This window comes from Nerophis ophidion, linkage group LG18 (assembly GCF_033978795.1).
Source record: "Nerophis ophidion isolate RoL-2023_Sa linkage group LG18, RoL_Noph_v1.0, whole genome shotgun sequence".
Taxonomy (NCBI): Eukaryota; Metazoa; Chordata; class Actinopteri; order Syngnathiformes; family Syngnathidae; genus Nerophis; species Nerophis ophidion.
In genome coordinates this window covers 25,362,740-25,382,913 of record NC_084628.1, presented here as the reverse complement: position 1 = coordinate 25,382,913, position 20,174 = coordinate 25,362,740, and the positions used below count along the sequence as shown (strand labels likewise).

Below are 20,174 nucleotides of genomic sequence, written 5' to 3'. Positions count from 1 at the left end.
GTATATATATATATATACATTTCCAGTGTTTCCCCCAGAAAATGTGTTAGTTAAGGTGGTGTCTCTCCGGCGGACGGACAGGGGAAGTAGTTTGGTGGGTGTAAGGATCGGTGTACCTCGGCCTGTCGCTATCACGTCTCCACTTTGTCGCTGCTCCCACAGCCTGGGGGGCGATAGACTACAGACTGCTGTGAAGTAGGCCGTCTTCGTCGCATGAAGAAGCCTACAATTTTTGACTGTGTTTTCCGCTCCATTTGCTCAATGGCGATATATATATATCGATATTTTTTCGTTAAGTAAAAACAAAACAGTCCTAGTTTCATGAGATACTCAGTATATCATTACTATGACTTAGTAAGTCATTATTTTGATTTAGTAATTGACTAAGTCAAAATAATGACAAAATAATTACTTACTAAGTAAAAATAGTGACAAAATAATGACTTGCTTAGTCAAATAAATAACTTACTATAAGTAAGCGTTTGCAATAAGCGTTTGAAAAAAAGAGTTAAAAGTGGTGCCACATGCTGACATATGTTCAACTCATCATGCTTAATTTATTACAGAATTTGGGAAGCCTGTAGTTGATTTTTATTATGTAAATGTTATATTTTTATCAACATGTGACAGCAGGAAACCTGCCTTTCAAAACTAGGCTGCTACATTACTAATGATTAATGTAACTATAGCTGAAAAAATAGGACATTAGCAATAGGAGATACTATTCATTCCTGAACACCATGGGGTTCATGTAAGCTTTATTATGCAGTTACATTATTATATCAACTATCAGAGACAGCTTCAGGAAACTCTTTATTTAACATAATGTCCTTTTTTGGTCCCTCAACCCAGAAAATGGTCAAGTGAAATAACTTAGTCGTTAACTGTAGGTCAATAATACTTGTCTTTCTCTCAGACAGACAGGGCTTTGCTGTCCGTAACACACACGCACGCACGCACACACACACCGCAAAATGAGCTAACATTACGCTAAAAGCTAATTAGCCTTCACCTTAAGGACTGGGAGCGAGCTGAGCTGCCGCTTATGTTTATAGAACCTCAACAGGCTCATAGTGATGTAGTTAACTGGGAGGTGTTTATTATAATTTCGGAGAGTCCGCTGCTTGATGCTTACCTGCTGAACACCTTTCTGCTCACCCCACCGCAGGAGCCATAGACATCTTATAAGTAGACGCAGCATTGACCGCTATTGCCTACTGGCGCTGACGAGACGCGAGGCCGCCATCTTGGAGTGGTGATCCTTTTCCACTCAGTGCAATTCATTTAGCAGGAGCAATGAACTGTCAGCGCATTTAATTAATCTTACTTCTATGATAAAGGACACATGTTTCGGCGGGTTTTATTATTCATAGTTTGCTTAACAATAATAGAATATTCTTATATGCTATAAGTGACCAGAATTCTGAGATCAAAACTGGGAATATAATCCCAGAGAAGGGGGGAAAAAACGGTCAGCTATTTTTAAATTGAAGAAACAATATGATTAGGTTATATATACATATGTATATCCTATATAAACTATGTATGAATACATTAGATATCTATATATCTTACGGACCCATAGACTGTATCTCTGTTGCTGCAGCACCAGAGAATTTATTCTGTCTTGACACTTTGTATTGATATTTTGTATTACATTCTTCCCTTAAATGATCATGTTTACAGTGATTGTTTCATATGTATTTTTTATCTAAGTCGCTTTGGATAAAAGAGTCTGCCAAATACTTAAACATAAACCTGAAATAAATTATATCAGCTAATACCACCAATCTGTTTCACTGGATTCAGAATACAACCAATATCTATTTTACCCAACAATGTTAGTATTTGAATATTGTTATTTGAAGCTAGACTAATTTTAGACTTGTATAATACTGTATAGCCACTGTCCATCTGATTGTCTAGTTAGCTAATATACATTGCAAACAGCATTGCCCCCTACAGAGCAATCCCAGAATCACAGCTCAGATCCATTCACAATACTCCCATCACTACAATATATGTAATCAAATCTCCAATTTCTACAAAAACATGTGTAGTGGTTAGCCTGGTTGATTCTACATGCAAAGGGGTGATAAAATATTTTTATATCAGTCCTAGTGTTTAACTTTAACTATAGTGTGATTAATCACGACTAATCCCACAGTCTCCTCATTTAATAAAACAGATTTAATGTTCTTTTCTTTACAGTTTAGTTTAAATGTGTTAATGTCCAGTTGATAAAGTAGTCCCAACTTTATGTGTCTCTAACCTTAAAAGAGGTACTAAAGATGTCCTCCCACTGTCCAATGTCCAACAGATATCCAGCTGACCACTGTCTGATAGCGACCTTCCGAACCTCAACATGCGACGTGTTTGTGCTGATGTGTCGGCACACTTTGTCCTGCTCTCTGCGAACATCAACAAATTAGGGGATGTGATAAATAATATGTGATAAATAATGTCTTATTCAGTCCCTCTAGGACAGTGGTTCTTAACCTGGGTTCGATCGAACCCTAGGGGTTCGGCGGATGGATGTCAAAACACACCCAACTCCTCGTGTAAATAAAAACTTCTCCTTATTGGCGTATTACAGATATGGCAACAACAGAAGTCAGACTGATTTGCAGGTGTGTAATTTGTTGGGAGTGTTTGGTTGTGTTGTTTGAACAAGGTGATGTTCATGCACGGTTCATTTTGTGCACCAATAATACAACATGGTAACACTTTAGTATTTGGAACATATTCACCATTAATGAGTTGCTTAATAACAACCAAATTAGTAACACATTGGCCCTTGACTAGTCATTATTAAGTACTTATTAATGCCTTATTCGGCATGGACTTATTATAACCCTAACCCTCTAAACTAAGGGTCTCAGACACGCGGCACGCGGGCCAATTGCGGCCCGCGAGACGTTATTTTGCGGCCCCCACCTTAATATGAAAGTTTAATATTAGTGCGGCCCGCAAGTTTTATATGAATGGCACTTGACAGCGCTGTGTTGTTTGGGTCCAAAATGGCTCTTTCAACGTTCTGGGTTGCCTACCCCTGTGTTAGTGGAAAAGCGGCAAATGAGTGAAATTAACAGAGACGTTGCCATGGAGACTAGGGTTTTCTTACGTTCCCGGCTGCAGTCACACCGCGACACCTGTCTGTCAGTAATAACAGTCCCCGATAACCTGGACCAATTGAAATCGTTATTTGTTTTTTGATTGTTTAATTTGCATTGCCTCACACAATGAACACTACATATATTTCTATATAACGCCGGATAACACTCCAGGAGCCATCACTTTTTTGCGCTTGCTATCCCGGTACTTTTCCGGCCGGCTATTATCCGCTATCATCAACTTTATCAGTATTTATTGCCACCTTTCCCAACTTCTTTGTTGAAATCCCTAATTTTCTTGCATTGTACATTGAGAAACGTTGTTCTTAAACTGTTTGACTATTTGCTCACGCAGTTGTGGACAAAGGGGTGTACCTCGCCCCATCCTTTCTTGTGAAAGACTGAGCATTTTTGGGGAAGTTGTTTTTATACCCAATCATGGCACCCACCTGTTCCCGATTTGCCTGCACACCTGTGGGATGTTCCAAATAAGTGTTTGATGAGCATTCCTCAACTTTATCAGTATTTATTGCCACCTTTCCCAACTTCTTTGTCACGTGTTGCTGGCATCAAATTCTAAAGTTGATGATTATTTGCAAAAAAAAAAAATGTTTATCAGTTTGAACATCAAATATGTTGTCTTTGTAGCATATTCAACTGAATATGGGTTGAAAATATTTTGCAAATCATTGTATTCCGTTTATATTTACATCTAACACAATTTCCCAACTCATATGGAAACGGGGTTTGTATATATATATATATTTATATATATATATATATATATATATATGTATATATATATGTATATATATTTGTGTGTGTGTGTATATATATATATACTGTATACATAAAATATAACATTAAAGATAATGATGGCAGACACTGTGGTTAAGCAATATTAACACATGGAATTTTCTATTTTCTTGGGAAATGTATCATATTTTGAAAAGAAAATATTGACAGGTATGTTGCTAAGAGAACATTGATATGTGTTTGTGTTGCAGTTAGCTTATCAAGTGGTGGAACTACAGAAGCAGATGAAAATCAAAGAGAACATTTTGGAGGATCAACAGGAGAGGTGGGTGTGGCGCACACACCTGCGGACTCCAAGAAGGACGCCTCCTGGTGCCAGCGTGATTGTTTGTGCTCAGGCTTCTGCAGGAGGAGCGTTGGCTAAAGGACACGCTTGACGTCAGCTATCAGCTGCGGACACGAGTGGAGCGGGTCGAAGAAGAGAACCGACTTTTAAAAAAGAAGTATGACGGCCTGATGGAGCAACAGAGGTGGGCGGAGTCACAACTTCGGGAGGAGAAGGTGCGAGGAAGTCGCCTGCTGGAGGACATGATCCACCCCAAACAGCAGGCCGCCGCCCGCATGAACACCCGCAATGAGAGGCGCTCCAGGTGCGTGAGTCACCCTTGTACCTGTCAGGCTGGGATAGCGGTCCAATCCGGCACCAATTTAAATTCAGGCTGGTATCGGCGATAACAATCTGATACTTTGGGGAAATATACATATAGGAGACAAAGAGTAAAACAAAATATATATAGACAGTTTTGGTCATTAAGTTTGGTTCTTTAATGAATTTATAATGGGTCTACTGAAAATGTGACCAGATCTGCTGGGTCAAAAGTATACATACAGCAAAGTACATTATCAATTTTGGTGATGTAGAAAAGTTACAATCAGATAAAATGAGCTTCATGGCATGGCCTATTAACGTCATGTGAGTGATTATGATTGACGACACCTGTTGACTTCTCTGAGCCCATTTAAATAGGGCTCATGTGATGCAGTCATTAGACCCGGTTACAAATGCGACAATGGGAAAGTCAAAGGAACTCAGCACGGATCGGAAAAAACGAACCATTGACTTGAACAAGTCAGGAAAGTCACTTGGAGCCATTTCAAAGCAGCTTAAGGTCCCAAAATGCAAAAATGTTAAACGTTGTGTCTTGTCAAAGAATACCATATCCAGCTAAAAAACAAGAGTAAAAATGTAAAAAGAGCAAACAATCAGATTGTAATGAGAAAAAATAGATTTTTTACACTAATAATTAATAAATATACCGCGTAGGGCTGGGCGATATATAGATATACTCGATATATCGCGGGTTTGTCTATGTGCGATATAAAAAATGACTATATCGTGATAATCGAGTATACGGTCTCACGCAGTTGCTTTTGACTGCGGGCATTACACTTTAGGCTCTCCTCGCTCTTTCTTGTCTGTCCTTCTCACAGACAGCAAGTGCACCTATTTACAAACGTCACATACTGTCACATCATACGTCACATACGTATACGCCCTTGCGGAGCAGAGAGGTAGCAGAATGGGTAACGTTAGCTGTGATGCTAGCGGAGCCGTGCGAGTGGTAATACGAGGGAGAAAAAGTGCGAATCTGGTAACAAATGAAGGAAGAATTAATTCCCCAAAAACCAGCATGGGGTCCAATGTCTGGCGGTGGTTTGGCTTCAGGTGGGAATATGTCGAACAGACAACCGTAATTTGTCAAGTGTGGGGCAAAAGCTTTGCTATAAAAAGTAGCATTACTGCTAATATGTAGCATCATTTGAAAAGTCACCCGCTAGAGAAAGAAGACTGCTTACTCCGCAAGTTAACATCTCCATTCGGTGCCACACGCCCACACCATCAGGATCACTATAGTGATTTTTTTAGTTGTGATTTCCTTTTCTGCATGAAAGTTTAAAATGAGCATATATGAATGCAGTATGAGCAACAATTTTTTAATGTAGACACATACAATCATCATACTGCTGTTATTGTATGTATCAAGTGTTCATTCAAGGCAAAGAAAAAATATCGAGATATATATCATGTATAGTGACATGGTCTAAAAAATATTGCGATATTAAGAAAAGGTCCATATCGCCGAGCCCTAATACCGCGTCACCTTGCGTCACCTTTAACAGTGTTACTTTGGGTCATGGCCGCCAAAAACATCTGCTTCTCAGTTGTGGTCTGTATGGGCCGCTTTGGTACTCGGTTGTAATAGACTTTCCCACCACTTGTGTCAGTAATGACGATATCAAACAAACAGAAGAATGCTGGAACTAAAGTCAGAGTTTTTCAAGCGCAAAAATTAGGACAAAAGTGGTAAAGCTGTTTTTCTATTTGTTAAAAAAAATAATCTTTTTGATTAACACACATTTTCATATCATTTGGCAAGGTGGTAAACTGTAAGTGGGTTAGATACAATTATTGAATATGATTAAAATTTGGCAGCACGGTGTCACAGGGGTTTGTGCAATTGCCTCACAATACGAAAGTCCTGAGTAGTGCCGGGTTCAATCCCGGGCTCCGGATCTTTCTGTGTGGAGTCTGCATGTTCTCCTCGAGACTGCGTGAGTTCCTTCCGGGTACTCCGGCTTCCTCCCACCTGGGGATAAGTTGATTAGCAACACTAAATTGGCCCTAGTGTGTGAATGTGAGTGTGAATGTTAATAATAATAATAACAATACATTTTACTTATAAGGTGCCTTTCTGGGCATTCAAAGACACCGTACAAAAACAATAAAATCAAATGGATAAAAACGACAACAACAACAAAGATAGATAAGATAAGATGATTACAATGAATAAGCAGTCAGGAATAGGTGTGTTTTGAGTCTTGATTTGAAGAGGGATATTGAGTCTAAGTTACGAAAGTCTGGTGGTAAATAGTTCGAAAGATGTGGGGCAGAGCGACTGAAAGCTCGGGCACCCACGGTGGACAGTTTAAATAAGTGTACAGTGAGATGGATGGATGAAGAAGATCTTGGAGAACGTGAGGGCGTTCCGACATGGATCAGGTGAGAGAGGTTATGGATGGCTTTAAAAGTGAGGAGAACTATTTTAAAGTGGATACAATGTCTGATGGGTAGCCAGTGGGGTTGCTGCAGAACAGGGGTAATGTGCTGGATTGAAGGAGTTCTGGTGATTATTCGGGCTGCAGAGTTCTGGAGAAGCTGAAGTTTGTGTAGTGACTTGTGAGGGTGACCAAACAGGAGAGAGTTGCAATAGTCCAGACGAGAGGTGACCAGGCTATGGACTAGTATGGCAGCAGTGTGTTGGGTAATGGATGGGCGAAGTCGATTAATGTTCCGTATATGAAAGTAAGCAGACCGGGTAATGATGTTTATGTGGGCTTGAAAGGAGAGTGCTGTCGAGCATGACACCCAGACTCTTGACTTGGGAGGAGGGTGAGACTGAGGAATTGCCGAGAGTAACGGACAAGCTGTTGGTTTTGGCGAGAATGGTTTTTGTACCGACAAGTAAGATTTCGGTTTTATTGCTATTGAGTTGAAGGAAATTGGATGAGAACCACTGCTTGAGTTCACTGAGGCAGTCTGTAAGGGTAGAAGGAGGAAGAGAAGCAGTTGGTTTGGTTGAATTGTGGAGCTGGGTGTCATCTGCATAACAGTGAAAATGTATTTTAAATGTCATCTGTCTATCTGTGTTGGCCCTGTGATGAGGTGGCGACTTGTCCAGGGTGTACCCCGCCTTCCGCCCGAATGCAGCTGAGATAGGCTCCAGTACCCCCCGTGACCCCAAAAGGGACAATCGGTAGAAAATGGATGGATGGATGGATGGATGGATGGATGGATGGATGGATGGATGGATGGATGGATGGATGGATGGATTAAAATCAAGAGTAAGATGATATTAACTAGTGTTAATATTTGAGTGGGTCCCGGGGCCCTCTGTCGTGGAAAAGTTGGGCCCCGAGGTCAAAAAGGTTAAAAAAAAAACCTGACTTATAACACACATTTTTGTATTTTGATGTATAGAATATCTGGTTTTAGCATTTTGGTTTTTTACAATAAAAAATATCACAATGGTCCCCAGAATACTTGACTTTTTAGTATACGGCCCATGGTGGAAAAAGTTTAGACACCCCTAATCTCAATTATTAGAAGCGCTCAAAATAAAAAAAATATACTTAAAATAGAAAGATAATTTAGTGGGTTGGTTGATTGAATACATAAAATAATAGAAATTTATGATTTATTTAAAAAATGACAACAACTATGATAACACTATTAAATGTGTCACTGAACATTAATATATTCGTACAGGCAGATTTTTTGTTGAGTTATTATTGTTATTCTATTCTTACATAGGAACAAACAATAATAAAAATGATACAAAAGAGCAAAATAAATGGTATGTAAATGTTCGAACTAATAATGAATAACACATGGCTGACAATATTTGTCTTTAGCATTTTTGGGATAAAAAAAACCCTCTATTAATTAAAGTATCTAAAGTATTAATATTTGGATTTGAGGATCAATATTAGAGCACAAAGATCTGGTATTGGCGGTATCGATCCACACATCATTACCATAGGGACAAGTACAGCACAGTACTGTGCAATGTCTGCAAATTCCGTCATTTGTACCTAAAACTTTTCAAATGATTCCAATCCTGCGGAAAATATATTTATTTTTTGTTATCGTCAATGATTATCTTTTCATATTACTTACAAAGTCTCCAAGGCAGAAGCGTGTTAGAAAGTCTCTAGTAACAAACGTGTCCGCATCATTCCACTTACTGGGTCACGAGCTTATCTTCATGAATACAAAAACAATTACCACTCCACTTCAACCTAAAAACAGCATTATTACTTTTCAGATGTGATACCTACCATTGTTCTCTCTTTGACTCATTTCACATGATCAAACCTTTTCTAACATCAAACACCGCTGATATTGTATCGGATTGGTACCGGCCAATACTTAAAGAGGAAGTGCACTTTTTTTGAAAATTTGCCTATTGTTCACAATCATTATGAGAGACAAAAACACACGTCTTTTTTTGGGCAGGAATGGAGGGGGGGTTTAAAAATGATAAAATAAATACTTGGAAGATGTGGCTAATAGTAGCCACCTCTAAAACAACTTCAAAACCCTCCAACGTTTTATGTACACACTGCATATATATTTAATGTAGTTACAGACACCTTCATAACAATATGTAGTATGTACAATATACACACTGCAAGTGTATATATATATATATATATATATATATATATATATATATATATATATATATATATATATATATATACACACGTATATATGTGTGAATATATATATATATATATGTGTGTATGTATATGTGTGTATATATATATACACGTGTATATATATACGTATATATATATACGTATATATATGTGTGTGAATTATATTTATATAGCGCTTTTCTCTAGTGACTCAAAGCGCTTTACATAGTGAAACCCAATATCTAAGTTACATTTAAACCAGTGTGGGTGGCACTGGGAGCAGGTGGGTAAAGTGTCTTGCCCAAGGACACAACAGCCGTGACTAGGATGGCGGAAGCGGGAATCGAACCTGCAACCCTCAAGTTGCTGGCACGGCCACTCTACCAACCGAGCTATACCGCCCCATATATATATATATATATATATATATATATATATATATATATATATATATATATATATATATATATATATATATATATATATATATATATAAAGGTGGAAGTAGTGTCAAAGCGCTTTGAGTACCTTGAAGGTAGAAAAGCGCTATACAAGTGCAACCCATTTATCATTTATATATATATATATATATATATCTCTTGATTGGATTATCCAGCGAATAGTGCTCGATACCGTGGTAGAGCGCAATATGTAGGTGTGGGAAAAATCACAAGACTACTTCATCTCTACAGAACTGTTTCATGAGGGGTTCCCTCAAATCTCCTGATGATTGAGGGAATCCCTCATGAAACAGGTCTGTAGAGATGAAGTAGTCTTGTGATTTTTCCCACACCTAAATATATATATATATATATATACATATATATATATTGCGCTCTACCACGGTATCGAGCACTATTCTCTGGATAATCCAATCAAGATATATATATATATATATATTATATATATATATATATATATATATATATATATATACACACACTGCAAGTATATATATAATGTAGTAACAGACACCTTCATAACAATATGTAATATGTAAAATATACACACTGCAAGTATACTGTATATAATGTAGTAACAGACACCTTCATAACAATATGTGATATTTACAATATCTACCGTATTTTGATCATTTAAGTCATTTCTGGAATTAATTCCTTTGTGTTTTTTTTTAGTTTCCATAGCAGCGTACTTCCGGCTTCTGGTGACAAATGTGTTTCGACTTCCGGAAACAAAGGCGTGTGTCTTCTAATCATGGTAGACTTGGTAACAGACAATTGGACAAATGAGGATTCACAACCTTATCATTTTTATCTGAATATCTGGACAAGGAACTACTGCTTCTAAAAGCATGCAAAAAGTAAGAGTGACAAATGAAAATTGATTCGAAGCTGCAAAATGCGGAATTTGAAGCCATGCTATTTTGACATAAATGGAGTGCTTACCCAAATAAACTGGGAAAAATGTCCTTTGCCAACTAGACCAGACAAACAATGGTCCATCGAGTGAGTTTATATTGATCATGATACTTGCAGCACGTCATGCGTGTTACTACACCTACAGTACATACACTGGCTAGCTGTGTACAAACAAAACATGAAATAATACTTTACAGATACTGTAATATGATTGTTCATGTTTTTCACTCAGTACAGATTGCTGTCCTATCACAGTGTTGTGCATTACAAACTCAAACGCATTTTGTGCTGACCTAGAAGCTAGCTTATCTCTTGGCTTGGTTAGCATTTTGTACGGCTAATACCGTAGCACGCTGATGTGTTGGTACGCTAGAAACATAGTTCCTCAATGTTTGCTCTTACAATAACAATGTTACTACAGCCTGGTTACTATACAGGTTACAAAACGTAAATGAAGTATTATTAACGCTTTTTAAATGCATTTTTTAAGTGATTTAGAGGTGGAATTGATTGCTAACATTAGCTGCATTGCTAGCCACCTAGAACGAGCCAAATTTTATATGTTAAAATGCAAAAACCTCGGTCTTTTGTCTCATAAGGATTGTGAACAGCAGGCAACATTAAAAAAAGAGCAGTTCCCCTTTAAGGCTCAAATAACGTTATCAGGAGGTACAAAGTTGTATCAAGACACGCCTAGTTAAATATAAAATTTTCTCCCCTGATCTCATGTCACTGGTGTGACACATTTAGCAACAAAACATGTGAAGTTAAACAACAAATAGACGTCTTAATGAAGCCGAATAATAAAGTAAGAATAAAAACAGATACAATAATATAATTAAAAAATATCCAAAGCAGAAGCCAAATGATGTACAGTTAAAAATGTGGATACTATGAAAAAAAACGATATCATGTATTATATTGTGTATGTACATTTCCCCTGAGGGACAAAACTCACTGAGGACTTTGAGTTGCGCTCTCCAAGTTGTTGCAAACGTTTGTTGTTTTCCAGCTCCATCAGCCTTGCCAACCTGAGGCGCTTGTCCTTCAAAGAGAGCTCGCCAGAAAAAAGTCACGGTCGCCTCTTGAGGTGAGATCCCTCCCTTACCTTCCCTCAAGCCGACGTCACGATTCAGCTGCCGTTTCCTGTTGCAGGTCAGCTTCGGAATCTTCGCCGAGTATTCTGACCACCATCAAAGAGCTCTTTGAGTGAGTGCTCGCTTTATTTTGAAAGGGCTTGGGTTTTTAACGAGAGAGTGGTCGATTTGTTGATTTATTATTGGGTATGAATAACTTGTAACACACACATTCCTTCATCCTAAACTCAACCAAACTATGGAGCATCAAATTAGATAAAAGTAAAAAAATAAAATGAGTGCCGTTTTTAATTACATTTTTGAATTTGGATTAATCGCAATAAATCACAGGTTAATACTAGCCTGCATAATTTGAATTCAACTAAAAAATTGCCCAATGTTTGGACACAAATGCAATGTTATTGTCATACAGGAAAATATTTAAATGTTTTATTTAATACATGTCATTTATTTATTCAAAACTTGGTAACAGTATTATCTAAAGTCCCGTTTGGGCATATTTCGAAGTCAAATTGGCGACGTGTGGTAAAAATAAATTGCATTATTAACCTGCATGTATACATGATTAATGCCATATTTATTTAAAAAAAAACAAAAAAAAAAGTGTAATGATAAATGTGTCCGTAAGTATAATTGAAATTATTTACATCATTAGTTTTTTCAATGTAAATGTATATTTAATGATTTATTCATGGAATTAATTATTTAATCATATGATTATTAAGTTCATGATTTAGTTTATTATTTCAAGATTCAATGTATTATTTCTTAATTTACCGAGTTAATGGCTAATTAATGAACATGTGTGTCATCGCTTATTGAACTTATTTTGAATGTCAGGACTCACCCACCAAAGTCAAATATTTTGTTACTTGACTCATGCTAACTGTTGTCATGCTAACTGTTAGCATGAGTCAAGTAACAAAATATTTGAATTCGGTAATGCACAGGGAGCCAGTGAAGGGACGCTAATATAGGGGTGATGTGCTCACGTCTGCGGGGCTGTGTTAGCAGACGAGCAGCAGAGTTCTGCACGAGCTGCAGGCGGGCAAGGGAGGCCTGGCTAATGCCTACATACAGGGCATTGCAGTAGTCTGAACCATTTGAGATAAAGGCGTGGATTCATTTCTCGAGATCATGTCATGACAGAAGCGGTTTCACTTTCGCTATTTGCCGTAATTGATAAAAGCTTTTTTGAACGACGCTGCTGATTTGTTTTTCGAATTTAAAATCTGAGTCGAACTTTACCCCCTTGTTTGTGACACAGTCGCTGAGATACGGGGTCAGAATGCCGAGGTCAACCTTGGGGGAGGGAGAGCGACTTGGACCGAACAACATAACTTCTGTTTTGTCTTCATTTAGGCTCAGGAAGTTAGCTGAAAGCCAGGCTTAGATGTCGTGCAGGCAGTCAATGAGACGTTGAACTGTGTTATTTTGTGCCATGGGAAAATAGATCTGGCAATCATCGGCATAAAAATGAAATGCAATACCGTACTTCCTAAAAATAGAACCAAGGGGGAGAAGGTAAAGCGCGAATAAGATGGGGGCAAGGATAAAGCCCTGGGGGACCCCATGTGGTAAAGGAGCTGTGGAAGACATAAAACTGTCTATTTTTACACAGAAACTCCTGTCGGTTAGGTACGACCGGAACCAGCTGAAGGGTGGCGCCCTTAATACCCACACAGTTCTCAAGACGAGTGTCGAACGCAGCAGACATTTCTAAAAGCACCAGGACAACATATTTACCAGAATCAGTTGACAGGAGGATCTCGTTAAAAACTTTTAGAAGCGCTGACTCTGTGCTGTGGAGGGCTTTAAAACCGGACTGGAACAGCTCAGTGATACCATTATCCTCTAAGAAGGGCAACAACTGACTGTAGACAACCTTCTCTAATATTTTGGAAATGTATGGAAGATTAGAGAGAGGTCTAAAGTTAGAGAGGGGTCAAAGCTTGGTTTTTAAGTAGAGGTCGTACCACTGCATGTTTAAACTCTACTGGAACTATTCCAGAAGAGATTCTACTATTGATAATGTTAAGGACACTTGATCCAATAGTAATAAGTACCTCCTTAAACAGGCGAGGTGGGAGGGCATCTGCAGGAGAACCAGAGGGCTTCATATGACTAACTGTGTCATTTAAAAAAGAAAACTGATGGAAAACAGAAGAGAAATGCAGAGTAACAGAAGGGTCATATGAAGGCTGGGATAAACTGGCTCTAGTGACACAATTTTGTCAGTGAAAAAAATGGAGACAGTTTTCACAGAATTCAAAAGAAGCATCAAAACTAACAGATTTGGGAGCATCAATGACAGTGTTAATAGTTTTGAACAGAAGTCTGGGGTTGTTACAGTTAGAAGATAAATTCTGAGATAGATAGATATTCATCTCTGCTTTTACAGTCATCTGAAAGGAAAGCAGGCTTTCTTTAAAAATGGCAAAGGACACATGCAGCCTGTCTTTTTTCCACTTTCTCTCTGCTATCTGACACTTACGCCTAGCTGCACGAGTGACGTCATTCAACCTGGGCTGAGGCGTGGCTTTAGAGCTGCGGTACTTGAAAGGAGCGATCGTGTCCAGTGTTTGTAAACAAATAGAATTGAACCCAGAAACCAACTCTTCAGTATTCAGACATACAGAGGCTGCAGAATTATCACAAAGAGTCAAAAAAATGGAGGAGAACAGAGCAGGAGAGGAAGAATTAAACATGCGAGAGCGTTTAGGTGGAGCGCACAATTTAACCGGACACTGAGTGGGAATATCAAATAGGATCGGCATATGATCAGAGAACACAGCGTCGCAAATGTCCAAATTAAAAACACACAAACCATACGAGAGCACTAAATCCAGTGTATGCCCGCGTTCATGTGTGGAACCACACACAGACTGTACAAAGTTAAATGAGTCAATTACATTCAGGAAGCGACTCGCCTGGACAGCAGGTGTGAATATTAAACTCACCCACAATAAGAACACGATCATATTTGGGCAGGATTTCTGCCAGAAATTCAGAAAAGTCAGTTATAAAGTTTTTGTGGTACTTGGGTGGTCGATAGACGACGCCACACAGGACGACATCAGAAAGACCCAGTTCAAACATACACAGTTTGAAGCCCGAAAAAGAAGATTGCAGGTGGATCTGACGGCATTTAAAGTCATTTTTAAAGACGACTGCTAATCCTCCTCCTTTTCAGCCAGACGACTGCGGAGAATTAAAGTAGGAACACTCCGGAGGCAGAATTTCATTAAGATGGGCGCACTCACCGGCTCTCAGCTATGTTTCCGTCACACAGAGGAAGTCAAGTCCGCGGGAAGTGAAGAAATCCTTCAGGATAAACGATTTGTTTGTCAAAGATCTTGCGTTCACAAGACCGAACCTGGCGGGGGCCAGCACGTCCAAGGGCGCAGCTAATCCAGGTGGGGCCCGACACACAGCCCGCAGGTGACAGGAATCCACCCCGCGCCTCCAAGGGTGGGGACAGCAGGAGTGACGGCGGCAAGCCTCATCCTCCAAACCAACGATACAAACAAGCCAGGAACCGTTGGGATCCAGCCAGTGTGGGGGCAGGAGGAGACCCAATACCGCACCATTCCTACTTCGGGAAGCCACGGGAAGCCGGGCCAGGAGTGCCCTAACTTTCACCAGCTGGCCGCCACAATTACCGCGGCGCCGGAGACGCTTCCGCCGGGGGAGAGGAGCCACGAGGCGTGAAAGGAAGGCAGGAATCCTGCCAGGTGAAAAAGCTGACTGGGATGTCGAAAAACCAACGTGGATGTTGATCATATCAGTGGGAGAGGGGCAAAGATCCAACAGTGAGCTGACAGAGACGAAAATAGACACAAACAACACAAAAACGAACAGAGCTGACAGCGAGAGACGGCAGGCCAAAGCACATACTGGTGCCATCTTGAAAAATGTCATACTTGAATAACATAACATGAAGTGAATTGTGAAGTAATTTATATTTATATAGCGCTATTTCTCTAATGACTCAAAGCTCTTTACATAGAGCAGGGGTGTCAAACTCAAATACAGAGTGGGCCAAAATTTAAAACTGAAAAAGCCGTGGGCCAAGATTGAATAAATTAACCTTTTATTAGGGACACAAACAAGTTTTGCATTGAATATTAAACAAGCCAGGCTTATATAACTTTATAGTCACATGCAAAATCGAGTTTCAAATTATAATAATAATGATTAAAAAATACCAATGGCATCCATCCATCCATTTTCTACCGCTTATTCCCCATAAAATGTAAATAAAAATTGGGGGGCACGGGGTTTGGTGGTAGAGGGTATATATATTGTAGCGTCCCGGAAGAGTTAGTGCTGCAAGGGATCCTGGGTATTTCTTCTGTTGTGTTTATGTTGTGCTACGGTGCTGATGTTCTCCTTAAATGTGTTTGTCATTCTTGTTTGGCGTGGCTTCACCGTGTGGCACATATTTGTAAAAGTGTTAAAGTTGTTTATACGCCCACCCTCAGTGTGACCCTTATGGCTGTTGATCAAGTATGCGCTGCATTCACTTGTGTGTGTTAAAGCCACATATATTATGTGACTGGGCCGGCACGTTGTTTGTATGGCGGAAAATCGGACACGTGACAACAGGCTGTAGAGGACGCTAAAGGCAGTGCCTTCAAGGCACGCCCTCAATATTGTTTTCCGGATGGAAATTGGGAGAAATTCGGAAGAATGGTTGACCCGGGATATTTTTGGGAGGGGTACTGAACTTTGGGAGTCTCCCGGGAAAATCGTGAGGGTTGGCAAGTAAGAGTATCAGTGGTGAATGCAGTGTTACAGAGGCATCGCCGCTGTATAATACCGGCGGGCCAGCTCTAATCTTAATTTGATATTACCTCAAGGGCCAAATAAATTACACGGCGGCCCGCGGGCCAGAGTTTGACACCTATGACATAGAGAAACCCAATATCTAAGTTACATTTAAACCGGTGTGGGTGACACTGGGTGTGGAAAGTGTCTTGCCCAATGACACAATGGCAGTGACTAGGATGGCGGAAGCGGGAATCGAACCTGGAATCCTCAAGTTGCTGGCACGGTTACTCTACCAACCGAGCTATGCCGCCCCCATTCGCAAACAATTATTGGAAAAAGGCCTGAGTGTTATACTTTAATGCGAATATACATTCACATTGCCCTAATTTAGCGAAAGAAACAGCAGGGAAAAAAATGAACAAGGAACTAAAGCTATTTATAAAAAATCACCGAACAATCAATCAATCAATGTTTATTTATATAGCCGTAAATCACAAATGTCTCAAAGGACTGTACAAATCATTACGACTACGACATCCTCGGAAGAACCCACAAAAGGGCAAGGAAAACTCACACCCAGTGGGTAGGGAGAATTCACATCCAGTGGGACGCCAGTGACAATGCTGACTATGAGAAACCTTGGAGAGGACCTCAGAAGTGGGCAACCCCACCCCTCTAGGGGACCAAAAGCAATGGATGTCGAGCGGGTCTAACATGATACTGTGAAAGTTCAATCCATAGTGGCTCCAACACAGCCGTGAGAGTTCAGTTCAAAGCGGATCCAAGACAGCAGCGAGAGTCCCGTCCACAGGAAACCATCTCAAGCGGAGGCGGATCAGCAGCGTAGAGATGTCCCCAACCGATACACAGGCGAGCGGTCCATCCTGGGTCCCGAAGAGCGGTCCATCCTGGGTCCCGACTCTGGACAGCCAGTACTTCATCCATGGTCATCGGACCGGACCCCCTCCACGAGGGAGGGGGGGACATAGGAGAAAAAAGAAAAGAAGCGGCAGATCAACTGGTCTAAAAAGGAGGTCTATTTAAAGGCTAGAGTATATAGATGAGTTTTAAGGTGAGACTTAAATGCTTCTACAATGGTTGGAATGACATGTCACTATAACTGGAAATTATTATTATGACCGTTAAAACATAGTTTTCTGTCATACACGTTTTAAAAAGGAACAAGTATTGTTAGAAAATTAAAAACACCACCTTGCAACAGGATGCAGACATCTTGGATAACAGGCATGAAACATGAAAAACAAATCTCACCAGCCGCCACTGATTATGATGCATTCTCATTTTAAGCAAAGTATAAGACAATCCTTTCTTAACAGTATAATTGTAACCAGGAATAAGTCTTCAAGTAACAATACTAACATTGTTGGGTAAGACAGAATTTGGTTTTATTCTGAATCCAGTGAAACAGATGGGTTGTTTTAGCTGATGTAAAGACTTTCAGGTGTTTATATTTGTTTATTTATAAGTCGTTGATTTATATAGTGTAGTAAGGTAATGTTTTGTACCTGACAAGTTTCGGCTACCTTGCTTCTGAAGCCTGCATCAGATGTGTCACGAGATGTTAGCGTGATGGACGTGGTATATGGATTGTCCCATCCCACCTGAAGTGGCAGGATGGCAGCGTCCCCTGGTGTGTGCCAGGGGTAGGGCGGGGCGCCCCCTGTCGTCTGGAGGTCTACCCAACGGCCGGGGGCGGCCCTGCAGGACTGTGTCCCAGGTGTGGGATAGTTGTTATGCTCCTTCATCCCTGTTGACAGTCTTTGGGGCCCGCTTTCCTGATTTCAACCGCCTCTTTGATCCACCGATGGAATTTGTTTCTTTTCATTCTAATGACCTTGGCTGCCTCCCAGTTCATTAGATGGTTTTCCCTCTTGCAGTGATCTGAAATGGGTGATTTTAGCCATTTCTCTGATGAAGGCTGCAGAAGCAAAGTAGCCAAAACTTGTCATGTACAAAACTTTACCTTTCTAGCCTATATAAATCAACCATTTATAAATGTACGTCAGGAGGCTAAATGAACCTCTTCAACATATATGTGTTTGTTTAAGTATTTGGCAGACGCTTTTATCCAAAGCGACATACATAAAAAATACATATAAAACAATCACTGTAAACATGATCATTTAAGGGACGAATGTAATACAAAATATCAATACAAAGTGTCAAGACAGAATAAAGTCTCTGCTGCTGCAGCAACAGAGATACAGTCTATTGGTCCCTAAGATATATAGATATCTAATGTATTCATACGTAGGATATACGTATGCATATATAACCTAATCATATTGTTTCTTCAACTTAAAAATAGCTGACTGTTTTTTCCCCCATTCTCTGGGATTATATTCCCAGTTTTGATCTTGGACGTCTGGTCACTTATAGCACTGGTTCTCAAATGGGGGTACGCGTACCCCTGGGGGTACTTGAAGGTATGCCAAGGAGTACGTGAATTTTTTTTTTAATATTCTAAAAATAGCAACAATGCAAAAATCCTTTATAAATATATGTATTGAATAATACTTCAACAAAATATGAATGTAAGTTCATAAACTGTGAAAAGAAATTCAACAATGCAATATTCAGTGTTGACAGCTAGATTTTTTTTCATAGATATTGATGTTAATGATTTCTTTTTTTGTGAAGAAATGCTTAGAATGAAGTTGATGAATCCAGATGGATCTCTATTACAATCCCCAAAGAGGGCACTTTATGTTGATGATTACTTCTATGTGTAGAAATCTTTATTTATAATTCAACAAGTTTTTAGTTATTTCTATATATTTTTTTCTAAATAGTTCAAGAAAGTCCACTACAAATGAGCAAAATTTTGCACTGCTATACGATTTAATAAATCAGAAACTGATGACATACTGCTGTATTTTACTGTTTTTATCTCTTTTTTTCAACCAAAAATGTTTTGCTCTGATTAGGGGGTACTTTGATTAAAAAAATGTGTACAAGGTGTACATCACTGAAAAAAGGTTGAGAACCACTGACTTATAGCATATAAGAATATTCTATTACTGTTAAGCAAATTATGAATAATAAAACACGCCAAAACATGTGTCCTTTATCATAGCTACAAGTATGACCAAAAAGCGCGTGAAAATCAGTGGTATACAGTGAAATAAGATGAATGAAATGCGCTGACAGTTCATTGCTCCTGCCAAATGAATTGCACTGAGTAGAGAGGATCACCACTCCAAGATGGTGGCCCCGCGTCTCGTCAGTGCCAGTAGGCAGTAGCGCTCGATGCTGCGTCTACTTAGAACAGGGGTCACCAAAACGGTGCCCGCGGGCACCAGGTCGCCCGTAAGGACTAGATGAGTCGTCCGCTGGCCTGTTCTAAAAATAGCTCAAATAACAGCACTTACCAATGAGCTGTCTCTATTTTTAGATTGTATTTATTAACTAGCAAGCTGGTCTCGCTTTGCTCGACATTTTTAATTCTAAGAGAGACAAAACTCAAATGGAATTTGAAAATCCAAGAAAATATTTGAAAGACTTGGTCTTCACTTGTTTAAATAAATTCATTTATTTTTTTACTCTGCTTCTCATAACTTTCAGAAAAACAATTTTAGAGAAAAAATACAACCTTAAAAATGATTTTAGGATTTTTAAACACATATACCTTTTTACCTTTTAAATTCCTTCCTCTTCTTTCCTGACAAGTTAAATCAATGTTCAAGTAAATTTATTGATTTATTGTAAAGAATAATAAATACATTTTAATTTAATTCTTCATTTTAGCTTCTGTTTTTTCGACAAAAAATATT

The 20,174-nt window shown here is 39.3% G+C and overlaps 1 protein-coding gene across 1 annotated transcript in view; it reads left to right on the top strand.

The window, feature by feature from the left end:
* The window catches only part of LOC133537028 (protein Atg16l2), a 51,649-nt gene that overhangs the window by 15,771 nt on the left and 15,704 nt on the right, over positions 1-20,174 (top strand). The window contains exons 4-7 of the mRNA XM_061877846.1: positions 4,121-4,194; positions 4,268-4,519; positions 11,523-11,600; positions 11,666-11,719. Of these exons, the coding sequence (XP_061733830.1) occupies positions 4,121-4,194; positions 4,268-4,519; positions 11,523-11,600; positions 11,666-11,719 (458 nt within the window). The remainder of the gene's footprint in view (positions 1-4,120; positions 4,195-4,267; positions 4,520-11,522; positions 11,601-11,665; positions 11,720-20,174) is intronic.